A 13,614-nucleotide genomic window follows, 5' to 3' on the forward strand; every position below is an offset into this window, starting at 1 on the left:
TTTAATTGAAAGTTTTTTACACGTATTTTATTCATGAAATTTTATACTAATATCAAATTGTTTAATTATTCATTCATATAAATTAATATCAAGGTAATATAATATTTTTCGTATATTATGTTAAAGATGTAATTGTGTGGGCATAATCAAACCTTATTCCTGAACTTGTTTTTACAAGGTAGGAAAATCCCAAATGTTATATCAATTTGCTTTTTCATTTGGGAATCTAATTTGATTGTAATGCTTAGGATGCTTAGGCCGAATAAAAAGTAGGTTCTAAACTAATAATGTTGGGTCCAATCTAATAAACAATCCCATGAGTACAAAATTTGTATTTATTTTTTTATTTCACTCATATTAATTGAATCCACTTGGATTGAGTAATAAATTTTCTATTTTTTTAATAAAATTTATAATTTTTAAAAATTTCAAAAAAATAAACTATATAGCTATCATCATAGGGAAAATTAAATAAAAATTATAGTTATAAAATTCTTTAAAATTAAAATAAATTAAAAATAACAAATAGTAAAATTTTAACTACAGTAGTTTGGATCTTGAATTTAACCTTCATAGTTCATCACTTCATTTATAAAAAAAAATTAACTCTATTTGAATTCAATTAGATTTTACTTAATTACAAACAAAACATAATTTAAAAAATGTAAAGTTTTAGTTTGCTAAAAATCAAATTAAATCAATTTACAGTCATTGTGACCCAAGCTAAGGTCATATAGGAATAGCAGTGAGCCAAAATTCAATGCCCTCTCATAATCATAGTTTTACCAACTTTCTCTTTGAAAATTAAAATATTTCCATTTTCATTTTTGAGGAATCATACATTGCCACATTTCTTGCTATTGTGTTTGGTAGATGACAACGACCATAAGTTTGAAGTTCTGGATTGTAATAGATTTTGAATGGGACTTGAAGGTCGTGCAAAAATTATAATAGAAAAATTACAAGGAGTAACAGAGTTTAAAATTTGTTTTGGAGAATTTCAAATAATTAATATTATAATACGTTGATTAAATTATATGATTTACACAGTATTACTTTATGGGTATTTTATTTTCTTAACTATATTAAAATATCATTACTTTATTAATAATATTTTTTAAATTAAAAAAATGTATAATTTATGTATAATTACTTTTATAAAAATAGTCTACAACAAAATTTAATTTTTTTAATTATGATATTGTACTGGTTTGGATTGTTTGTTTTCGGAAAGAAGATTAATATTGTGGTTCTTGAGTAGGTGAAATATTCTCCTAACCCTCATCATTTGGTTAATATTACATTATAGGAAATATATTTTATGTTTGAAATTATGGAATTGAAACCAGGAATCTAATATCTATCTCTTTTTACTTGATTGGGTAGTTGACTTATATTGCATATCTCAACTCATTGTGTTGGTAGATTAAGTTTTACTTTCTTTTTTGTTTTGTATTTTGTTTATATCCCAAAGGTTGAGTAATCATGCTAGAACTCTTTAATTTCCATATTATTAATATGTATACATTTTTTTAATTTTTCGTTGTAATGTTTTCAATCATATATTAATATGCACCACTCTTAATAATATACACAACTATTTAATTTTGCTTTATAATGTAAAAAAAAAAAAAAACTATGATATTCAAAATTCCCTTCGAGGAACAAGTTACTGCATGCATTTCATCAACCACTGCATATTGGAGAGTAGAACTGACAAATTTCCTTATCAAATGAATATTGGGATTATTGTTTCCAAACGTGTCATTTATATTTTATTTTATTATTTTTCTAAAAATAATAAAACTATTAGAGCCTATAGGTTCCTCTCTGAGTCATGAATGTCTTGTCTTTAGGGTCACATGCAACTCCTTCTAAGTCATTTGAGAACATTAGTGGAGTTGTGCTCATGAAAGCATCTCTTGAACAACGAAAAACTCATAAATTTATTAAAACTTTCCCAAGTTTCAAAATAGAAACTTGACACTCATATCCTCTTCCAAAAAAATCCTTAGTGAAAAACTTAGGAGAATAGTAATAGGAGTTCAATTTAAGATGCACATTCATTGAGTTATTGGAGGTGTGTGTTTAGTTAGATTTTGTTGTATTTCTTTCACTAAGTATTATGATTTAAGACATCTCTAATAAAATATTTTGAAAACCTATTATGTTTTTAAATCAGTTGATTCAGATTTTAATCGGTTAAAATCACTTAAACTGAAGTCTTGTATCTTTAGTAAAGTATTTTAACAGATTTATGTATCGTATCAACTAACTGAAAATACTAAAATATTTTTAATGGTTTAAAAGTCCAATGTTTTTAGTGTTGACATTAAGAATTTAATATTAAAGGTTTTCGTATTTTCATTTTAATAAAATCAATCAATTATTTTGATAAATAAACCGAGTGTTGATTTCTCTTTTTTAACACAGACAGTTATTTTGGAGAATCAATTAAAGGTTTTAATATATTTTTGTTATGTTTTTAAAATTGTTTTTAATTGTCATTAATTTGAAAAATTGTTTTAGCAATCATTTGAAACCTTTATAAAGGTGTTTTTTTTAACGTTTTAAAAGTAACAAAATTCTTAAAAGAAAACAAATTGAAAAAGAGTCTTTGAGTTCGTGGAGAATTTTTTTATCTTGGATCATTCTGTTATGTGAATAAGTTTTTCTTGAGTTTGTAATTTGTATTCATACTTTGTAATAGACTCAGGTGTTTTCGTTTCATTCTTACTTGTATTATGTTCTTAGGCAGGTCTATATAGGGTTTCTGGTTCTTTTGATGTGTTTGTGAAAGTTTATTTTTCTTGAAGGGTTCAATAAACAAAGCTCTTATATGTAGTTCTTATGGTATAATCTTTTGATTATGTGTTTAGTGAATTCTCGGTGGTGTGCGGAGGACTAGATGTAGCTATTGGTTAAGAGTGAACCAATATAATTTTTTGTGTGATTCTCTCTATCTCTTCTCTATCTTTACTATACTGTTATTCTTTGGTTTTTGAATAGTAATTCAATCAGTTAAATAAACATAATAAGTGGTTTATTTTCTTTTTTTTAATTTTGCTTCTCTTTTTACAATCGATTGAACAGTGAATTCATTTGGTTGATTTTCATGAAATTTTCAATCTGACTTAAACAATTGTGAAAAATTTGAAAAAAATTCACCCTCTCTTGTTTATAGGCCATAGATTCTAACAACTTCAAAGTTTATTCATCACAAATTACTCATTGACTTTCCTAAGTTTAGAATCCTTTAATTTTCACACAGATGTCAAACTTAATCAAGCAAGCGTCAATAAAATTCAACAAATTTTATCTACAAAACAAACGTCTACTGATGTATTCGGTATCTCACTAGTACCAAACTATACTTGTGAGATGTTTATATTCTATCTCTCAAACTAAGCAAAGAAGAGACTAATTAGAACTAAGCGAACTAACCAAGAAATATTATTAAAGAAAAGAATTAAATTCTCAACCAGCATTCAAAATCATTTCATTTGGATGAAACTCGATTTCATAAAGATAAAAAATGAAGCATATATAATCTGCTACACAAAATTGAAGAACAAAATTCTATTAAACAGAACCTCAGACTTCCATGGGAAATCACAAGGGAATCAACCCAAAGGGTTTTAGTCTTCCATGCAGAGGAAAAAACAAGAAAAATACAAAAGGGAAATAAATCTAGGTTTAAAGTATGTTGTCCAGCTATGAAATGCGATCCAAAAATATCTCCTCATTCTTACTTTGAGAGATATTGTACAAGATTTTCTTGTATAATATCTTGAAATGATATTTGCTCTATTTTTTACGCGTTTTGTAGAGGAGTTTTAATTGTAAGATTTTGAAAGAATCTCCTCACATAAGATTTAACTAATTTTGATTCTTACTCAAAATGTAGTCAAATTACCAAATCAATATCTTCCTTTTCCATAATAGAGCACCCATCATTAGGCATTTCTGGAATATCGTCTAGCATATGCTCTCATTAGATCGTCTGGTCAAATCGTCTACTTTTTGAAATACTAAAATTGAAAGCTAAAATGATGAAAATTGTAGAAACACGATCCAAAAGGTTAACCCTTTACTGGAAATAGACAGTAGATGGTCAACAATAGCAATAATTGACATCAGACGGTCAATAGTGCTCGAAAAGAGAAAGTTACATAAATTAGTTAAGATGTAATCGAAAATTGTGGGTCATTAACTACCAAACCTGAAACTCATTCTGATGTAGAAGCTTTATAAATAGAACAAATTATGTAGAGAAAAAATTATATTATTAGAGTTAAACAATGAAGTAGATTAGTTCAGTTTTTCGTTGTTTGTTTTCTGTTTTTCACGTTTGTAGTTCAAATAAAAGTTCTTTGTTTACTTCTACGTTTTTCTCCATTGTTTCTTCTTCTTTTCACATTCTAAATTTTGTTAACATTGTTTGAATTTGAATTTGGTTTTGGAAATGGGCAACAGTGACACGAAAATCATTTCACACAAATGCTCTGTGTTGGTATTTTCTTTTTCAAATCTTTTCGGGAGCTCTATTTTCGATTGAAAATAGTTTTTCTAAGAATATACTAATCGATTGGTTGTGTTTTCTTCTGTAACAAAGATTCCATATTTGTGTCTCTTGCGAATTGAATATGAAGATTACTAACAATGGTTTTAGTTCCTTGTTTCCAAACCTAAATTTCACTTTTCATGTTTTAAATTCATTTTAATTCTTGCTTGTTTGAGTTTTTGTACTTACATTTCTTGTTTACAAATTTTTGTCAATTCAATCACAGTTTTAATTCATTGTCATTTACATTTTCTATTATGTCTTATTTTACATTTCTGCAATCTACCTTTCCAACAATTCATTTTCTCTGCATTTTTATTTTCCAACACTTTAATTTTCTTCAATTTACATTTTCAACTCTTTAATTTTCTATAATTTACACTTCCTGAATGTTACCTTTCAAGCAACTTAAGTTTCCTATCATTTACATTTTTCTGCAATTTGTGTTACTATTCATCTTCACTTTCCCATTAGACAATCTATTAAGCGATTGCTTTCGTATTGTTTGATAGTTAAGTGAAAGTCATATTGTCCAACGTGATTGTTTACAACTTTTCTGCATAATTCATTCTACATAAAAAGCATTAGATGATTTGATTCACAATCGCATGATAGAGGTCTTCAGCACAGTTCTCTACTCTCAAATCCAAGCTGGGCCTGACAAATATATACTCCCCAGCTTGAGGGGGGTGTTAACATATTTAGTTTTTCTGTTTTAAGTTATTGGGTTTTGTTTGTTTGGCCCAACTTTCCTTTTCTGTTTCAGCTAGGTCTTAGTCTTTTTTCTTATATATATATATATATATCATGTATTTTACTCTAATATACAAGTAAATAAGAATTTATTTTGTATTTTCTTTTCTATTCTTTTCTCTCTTTAATGCTTAAGTCATTGTCTCTTTTTCATTTACAATTAGGATTCATCAGAACCTCCCTTTCTTCATTGTGATTATGTGTGCTCCATTTGATGCACCACATCAGACAAGGAATATTCATCTTCACTGTGGTCAATCATCATATTCGAAATATTGTATGCTTTTAAATTTGGAATTTTGTCATAATTTTATTCTTAAAAAACATTTTTGAACTTGAATTCCTAAGAGATGTGAAATTATTAAACATTTCAAGCACTAAGATCAATCACAGCATCCAGAGTAGTTTGAAGTTTGAAACTTCGTTACGATTTTATTTTTTAAAAATATCTCAAAATCTCGATTTTTAAAGGTATTGAAACACTTATTATTCAATAATATATTTAATTTTAAAATACAATACCATGAAAATATTTTAGGTAGTCGATAATACCCTTATCGTTGATTCTTTGACCGTTGATAAACTTCCCACGAGTAAGTGATTGGTATATCAATGACAAATTTTCCTTAAAAATGTATATTCATTTTTTTACTGTGGCAATGCCTGTGTTTCGTCAGTGATAATTTTTTCAAACATTATTATACAAATTACACATATTTACATAAACGTGATTAAGATTTAATCGAAATAAGAGGTAGTGAAAAAAAATGCACTATCATATGAGATTATAAAATAAATTAAAAATGATAGTATATTGTGAGCAAGAGGCATAGGGTAATAATATTATAATCCCAAAAAGAAATGTTTATAGCGGCAGGCACGGGTTTGCCATTGATGGGTTATTGTTTTTCCAAATTAAATACACAATGACACCAAAAAACAATGAAACATTCACATGTGATTGGAACTGGAAGAAGGGTACTAGATAAGCAAGGAAGATGAAGTTGGAGAAATAATATATTCTAGATCCTCATGTTTAAGAAACTATATTTAACTTTCATTAAATATTTCTCTAAACAAATTTAAACTTGTCTCATTTAAAACTTGTCTTTTTCTAGTTTTTTTATTAAGAAAATAATTTGTATTAACTTTAAACCAACGATATAAGTCAGAGAAAAACGCAAAAAGCATTTTCCCCGTCTGCGTAAAACAAACCTATAAAGTTAAAAAATATATTTAATTAGAGAAATCGAAGAGAGAAAGAGAGAGAGAAACGTTACCATTTGGCTCCAAATGAGACACAACTTTTCAACTTAATTCGCTGCTTTGCCACTCTCACTCACATCTCTTTCCTTCACTCTATCAGTCTCACTCGCCGCCGGAGCTCATTTTCCGGCCCCACCCTCGCCGGCGACGTATTTCCGCCACTGGATTCACCCACCATGGTTTAACAAACAAATTTCGCATCTTTCGATAAACCCAACTCGTTTTCATTCTTCACTCGCTCTCACGAACATGGATCTTCTTTTCCTTCTTCAGTGCCTTCTCTTCTTCACTTCGCATCACGCAAATGCCCTCAATGCTTCAATTTCTCGCGACGCATTGTCTCTTCTCTCTTTCAAAAGCTTCGTCTCTTCCGACCCTTCCAATTTCCTCGCCGGTTGGAACAACCGCACCTCCTCCAATCTCTGCCGATGGCACTCCGTCGCGTGCGGTGGCGCCGGGAGCCTCTCTGGCCGAGTCACTTCCCTCAGTGTCACCGGTCTCGGCGGCGGCCAGTTGTCGCCCTCCGTCGGTGACTTGTCCGAGCTCCGCGTTCTATCCCTCGCCGGAAACATGTTCTCCGGCGAGATTCCTTCTACCGTTGGGAATCTGCGGTTTCTCGAGGTCCTCGAGCTTCAAGGGAACAACTTTTCAGGGAGAGTCCCGACCCAGATGAGTTTTGCTTTTCTTCAGTCTCTTAAACTTATTAACATCTCTGGTAATGCCTTCTCTGGTTCGATTCCGAGTGAGATTATTGGCTCTGGGAGTGTGAAAATCGTTGATTTGTCGAATAATCAGTTTTCTGGTGTGATTCCTCTGAATGGTACTTGTGATTCGTTGAAGCATTTGAAGTTGTCTCGTAACTTTTTGACTGGGGAGATTCCACCCCAAATTGGAAAATGTAGAAACTTGAGGACTCTTTTGGTTGATGGGAACATCTTGGAAGGTAGAATACCTTCTGAGATTGGCCATATTGTTGAACTGAGAGTTCTGGATGTTTCTAGAAACTCCCTAACTGGAAGGGTCCCTAAGGAGTTGGCTAATTGTGGGAAACTGTCTGTGCTTGTGCTTACTGATTTGTTTGAAGATCGTGATGAGGGAGGATTGGAGGATGGCTTTAGAGGAGAGTTTAATGCATTTGTTGGGAACATACCTCCTCAAGTGTTTCTGCTTTCAAGTCTAAGGGTGTTGTGGGCTCCACGAGCGAATCTTGGTGGTCGGTTGCCTGGTGGTTGGTCGGATTCGTGCTCTCTGAGGGTACTCAATTTGGTGCAGAATTATGTTACCGGTGTCTTGCCTGAGAGTTTGGGGATGTGTAGGAATTTGAGTTTCTTGGACTTGAGTTCTAATAATTTGGTGGGATATCTGCCTTCATTGCAGCTTCATGTTCCTTGTATGGTGTACTTCAATGTCAGCAGAAATAATATATCTGGCACTCTTAAAGGATTTAGGAAAAAGAGCTGTGGTTTGAGTGCACTAGACCCTTCATTCCTAGAACTGGATGGTTTTAGTGATGATGCATACTTTAATTTTCCTGTTTGGAGGTTTCAAAAGAATGCTTTCATTGGATCTGGTTTTGAGGAGAATAACACTATTGTTGTTAGCCATGATTTCAGTTGGAATAGTTTTGTGGGCTCCTTGCCTTTGTTCTCTCTTGGAGATAGTCTTTTTAGTGCTAATCGTAAAGTCTCCTATGCACTGTCTCTCAATAATAATAGGTTCAATGGAATTCTACCGGACCAGTTAGTTTCAAACTGTAACGACCTCAAGACATTGTCAGTTAACTTGAGTGTGAACCAACTATCGGGTGGGAATTTCCAAAAGTCGGTTTTGGAGTGCCTAAAGTTGACAGATTTTGAAGCAGCATACAACCAGATTGATGGGTCAATTGGGCCAGGTATAGGTGACTTGGTGATGCTTCAACATCTTGATTTAAGTGGGAACAAGTTATCTGGATCACTCCCAAATCAGTTGGGAAACCTACAAAACATGAAATGGATGCATCTGGGAGGAAACAATCTAACGGGGGAAATTCCTTCCCAACTTGGCAAATTGACTTCCCTTGCTGTTTTGAACTTGTCTCACAATGCTCTGGTTGGAACAATTCCTGGGAGTTTGTCAAATGCCAAAAGTTTTGAAATTCTGTTGGTGGACCACAACAAACTTTCTGGGGAAATACCTTTAACTTTTTCTACTCTTTCCAATCTTATGCAGCTGGATGTTTCTTTTAACAATCTTTCTGGTCATATTCCTCGTCTTCAACACCCAAGTGACTGTGATTCTTATAAAGGAAATGCACACCTGCATCCTTGCCCTGATCCATATTCTGACTCACCTGCTTCTCTTCCAGTTCCCCTTGAAATCCAGCATCATACTCAAAGAGGGAGAAAATTAAGGACATTGGTTATTGTTGTGGTGACTTCTGCTTCTGTGGTGCTCTGCACGCTTCTGGGAATAGTATTTGTAATATTTTCTGGAAGGAGTAAATTTGGTCGGCTTAGCAGTATAAGAAGGCGACAGGTAGTGACCTTTGAAGATGTTCCAACTGAATTGAGTTATGACAGTGTGGCCACAGCTACTGGAAACTTCAGCATCCGACATCTAATTGGCACAGGCGGCTTTGGGTCAACGTACAAGGCAGAACTGTCCCCAGGTTTTCTTGTTGCCATAAAGAGGTTGTCCATAGGTAGGTTTCAAGGCATTCAACAGTTTGAAACGGAAATAAGGACACTAGGAAGAATTCGACACAAGAATCTTGTGACTCTTATTGGCTATTATGTAGGGAAGGCTGAAATGTTCTTAATTTACAACTATCTTTCTGGTGGGAACCTTGAAGCTTTCATACATGACAGTTCAGGGAAAAATGTTCAGTGGCCAGTTATTTACAAAATAGCAAAAGACATAGCAGAGGCCCTTGCCTTCCTTCACTACTCATGTGTTCCTCGGATTGTTCACCGGGATATCAAACCTAGCAACATTTTACTTGATGAAGATCATAATGCCTACCTGTCGGATTTTGGCTTGGCACGACTGCTTGAGGTAACTGAGACCCATGCCACCACTGATGTTGCAGGCACATTTGGTTACGTTGCACCAGAATATGCCACCACTTGCAGGGTTTCTGACAAAGCAGATGTCTACAGCTTTGGTGTAGTGTTATTAGAATTGATGTCTGGAAGAAAGTCACTTGATCCATCTTTTTCTGAGTATGGAAATGGATTCAACATTGTACCCTGGGCAGAGCTACTAATGACCGAAGGCCGTTGTTCTGAGCTATTTTCATCTACTTTGTGGGAAGCAGGGCCTAAGGAAAAACTCTTGGGGCTTTTAAAGCTTGCATTAACATGCACAGAAGAGACTCTTTCTATTCGACCATCAATGAAACTGGTTCTTGAGAAATTGAAATATTTGAAAAGTTGAAAGCTTTCTGCATGTCATACTCAACAGCAATGTAATGTTGCTTTTATCTGCTTCAAAATACTTGACTGAGGTGAGTGATCTAATTCCAATATAAAACCTACTTCTGCAAATTCTTCCATCATTCTAATGTTTGCTTGCGTTTGCATGGGATATAGATAAAATCTCATTCTCTGCGATCCATATACACATGGAACTTCTTGGGAAAGAATAACCAAGCACTTTCTTTAACCACTCTCATAAATTTTGAATCAGTAAAAATCCTACTTAACAAACAGTGACATCAAATGTCTCTAAGATACATCTTTTTTGTTGTTTTTATAATATTTAAACACATGCTAATAGTTGTTGTCTTCAACAAGTTTGATCTAAATTTCTCAGCTTGTACATTTTTACTTTTATGCCCCCCTTCTCTAATGAATCTACACTGCGAACACATATCTGACGGCTTTTCTTGGTCATTACAATACTAAATTCCTAAATCTGATTTCAGTGTTTGATAAGGGCTGGTCCATGATACTCTCAAAAGTTGAATACAATCTTTACAGTTCATTGCAGTTATAGGAGAGAAAAAAATTGTGAACATACTATGAATATCTTAATATACTGATCACATTAAACTTCAATTATTGATACTTTCAATTTTATTCTTGTCGATCAGGTGATTTGCAAAATGTTACAGTTTCAGCCACTGCAAGGCTCGTATAATGATTAGTTGTTTAATGCCACTTGGAATGTCATCATAGTGGCTCACACATGAGCTGTTCCTGTTACTACCAAGGCTTATGAGCATCCTTTCACATTGGTGCCAGCAATTTCACACCATCCGAAGATGTGTGCAGCAATGGCTAGATGGATGTTTGTGATACCATCATCTATCATTTCATCCTATGAGGCTAAATGTGCATGCCCTTGTGATTGTTCTGACATTTTGGATGATTTCCATAGGTGACCGCATGGACCCTTTGAAAGATCCAAAGTTATTTAATGGCACAGGGACGAAGCAATTGTCATCATTCTTCAGAGAAATGCCAAAAGTGCAAGTCACTTCTCTCTCAAAATCTACCTAAAGGTGTGAATATATATTGACATAAACCCTATTGGGATGCTTTTGATTTTTTTTGTTCCAACATGTAAATAGAAAGTGTAGGCAGAAAAACAATTTCCAACTCTTTTTTCCTTTTTTTTTCCTTCATAGATGCCTGAAGTGAAAAAGGTGTTCTTTTCAGGGTAAATTATCCATTATATTTCTAAATGTGTTAAATGTTATTATTTTAGTCCTTAAAAAAAGTTTTAGTATCTCAACGCGAAAAAAATGTACGAAATGTGTCATGTAATTAGTTCAATCCAAGACCCCCCGTTATTAAGACTTTTTTTTATGTATTCAAGGAAAGAAAAAATAAATTCATAAAACTCTTTTTCAGAGAAATGGTTATTCAGGATTCTATGACTTTCTAAAATTTCAGAGATTTTCAACTTTTTTTACATGTTTATATGAGTAAGAGGTTTGTCGTCTTTGGATATAATTATTCTTTTATGATGATTTTTACCATGTGGGATACACATCTTCATCAATCTAAATAGATATCAAATCTTTTTTTATATAAGGAGAAAACAACTATAGAGAGATATTACAAACATATTCAAGACTTTCTAAAAAAATCTTTTTTGTACTTAGAACCATATAAGATGACTTGGTTTGTGAAGAGAAATATTGATATTTGAAACACCCTAAATAATTTAAAAAACGAAAATGACAAGTTTTGATAATATTTTATCATTAGTTTTAACAACCCGTTGGTATTAAATCAAAAATTATTATGTTATTGAATTACAATATTTAGTGATTAATTCACATTTTATACATATTCAAGAACTAAAATCATGGCAGTCAAAAAGCACTTTGTCAATCAATTACTACTACGGTTGGAGAATGGAATTGTTTATTGTTCACTCATCATTGCAATTTGCACACCACTTTGAATGCTGAGCATTGGAACTGGCAGAAGGAAAATGCAAGTGGCAAATGTGGCCTAAAATTTGGAGAATATGTAACAATTAGTGGGACAAATTTTGATGACTCTCGGATGAATGAATAATCCATGTTATGTTATCTATTCAACAACGATATTAATATTCTATTATGTTGACTACTTGTTATTTTAATGCAAGATCATAATCATATCTCTTAACAGTTAAAAAAATTATTAGTCTCACAATATTATGTAAAGAGTAAGTGATAGTTAACTCTCTTAATTACTAGAGATTATAGATTGAAAATTTATTTTGTCTCAACATGAAAGATAAGTATTTTATACGTGTCCAACTAATGTATGTTTGAAAAGAGTAGTTATTATACTTCATAGCATACAAACTACATATAAAAAAAATTAAAAATCACATAATTAAAGAACAAATAACTGAATAATTTATTCTTGACCTTTAACCTATAGCTAATAAGAGATTGTGTATTTGGATTTCAGTTCAAAACCATAAAACAGAACGTGATTTTACGAAAACATGAAACAGAAGGCATTGTTCATCCACCAGACTGGAGTTCCTGTTCAAGTAAGGTCATGACCAGGAGCTTTAGGTGTCCCTTTATAAACTTGTTTTCTTTTAGAGACTTTTTCAATGTGGGACTATGTTAGACTATGTCAGCTGTCACCATCGCGAACACTTTTTTTTTCAGACAAACATCTCCTGCTATGCTATTCTCTCAGTAAACTACGGTTCTAACATGGATCATTAAGGGGTGGTTTTAGCCAATGTGGGACTTAGGGATAGACTACTAAGTGAAGGAATCTCCTATACGACACTCATACACCTGATTACTTTTCTCTTCTTTGATTTCACATATTATTTGTGTTTTTATTTAGTTTGCCATTTAAATTTATTTTTCAAATTTTCTATTTCTTCTTCTTTCTGTTTTGTTTGTTTAGTGCTGATTTAAAATTATACCGGCAGAAGAGAAAAAATATAAATTTAAAGTTGTTTGGTTAGAGTAAAATAGAATCAGAAAGTGATGAAAGTACAAGAGTGTATGTATTTTATTTGAAAGGGATAAAAATTATATCTTTTACCATTCATCTTTTTGTTCCTATGTTCTTTTTGTCTTTGGAAAAAATTATTTAGGTGTCAATATATTTGTTTTGACACACTAGTTAAGATAAATTGATAGGTTAATCTACTCTTTTTTTTACCTTTTGAAAAAAATATTAATATGTTTAAATACATTAAAAATTCATTTAATTATATAAGTTTTACCCAGTTAATTTGTGTTTTTAATGGGAAAATTTGATAAGATTTTTACATATTAAATTAGTTCATTATTATTAATAAAAAAATTAATTTGTATTAATGGTTTAAATTATTATACAGTGTTATATTATTTATATTTTAATAAATTAAAAATTGACTGATTGATATATAACTTATCCTACCAAATTGGTGGTATGGTGATGGATTGTCTATTAAACTCAATTTACTTTGTTATCTATAATTAAGATAAGTATTTCATCTATTATGAAGCATCCAAGCTATAAATTTAATAAGATTCATCTTTTAAACTTCTTCAGTAGCATGTATAATTCCATAAAACTCAACAATCAAAGTAT

The 13,614-nt window shown here is 31.8% G+C and overlaps 1 protein-coding gene across 1 annotated transcript; it reads left to right on the forward strand.

The window, feature by feature from the left end:
• The first annotated feature begins 6,562 nt into the window (after window positions 1–6,562).
• LOC137813598 (LRR receptor-like serine/threonine-protein kinase RPK2) lies at window positions 6,563–11,252 on the forward strand. Its single transcript, XM_068615941.1, has 2 exons — window positions 6,563–10,070; window positions 10,659–11,252. Exon 1 carries the CDS (start codon window positions 6,833–6,835, stop codon window positions 9,998–10,000), a length of 3,168 nt encoding a protein of 1,055 aa, XP_068472042.1. The 5' UTR covers window positions 6,563–6,832; the 3' UTR covers window positions 10,001–10,070; window positions 10,659–11,252.
• The last annotated feature ends 2,362 nt before the right edge of the window (window positions 11,253–13,614 follow it).

This window comes from Phaseolus vulgaris, chromosome 1 (genome assembly GCF_051622355.1).
Source record: "Phaseolus vulgaris cultivar YP4 chromosome 1, ASM5162235v1, whole genome shotgun sequence".
In the NCBI taxonomy this organism is placed as follows: domain Eukaryota; kingdom Viridiplantae; phylum Streptophyta; class Magnoliopsida; order Fabales; family Fabaceae; genus Phaseolus; species Phaseolus vulgaris.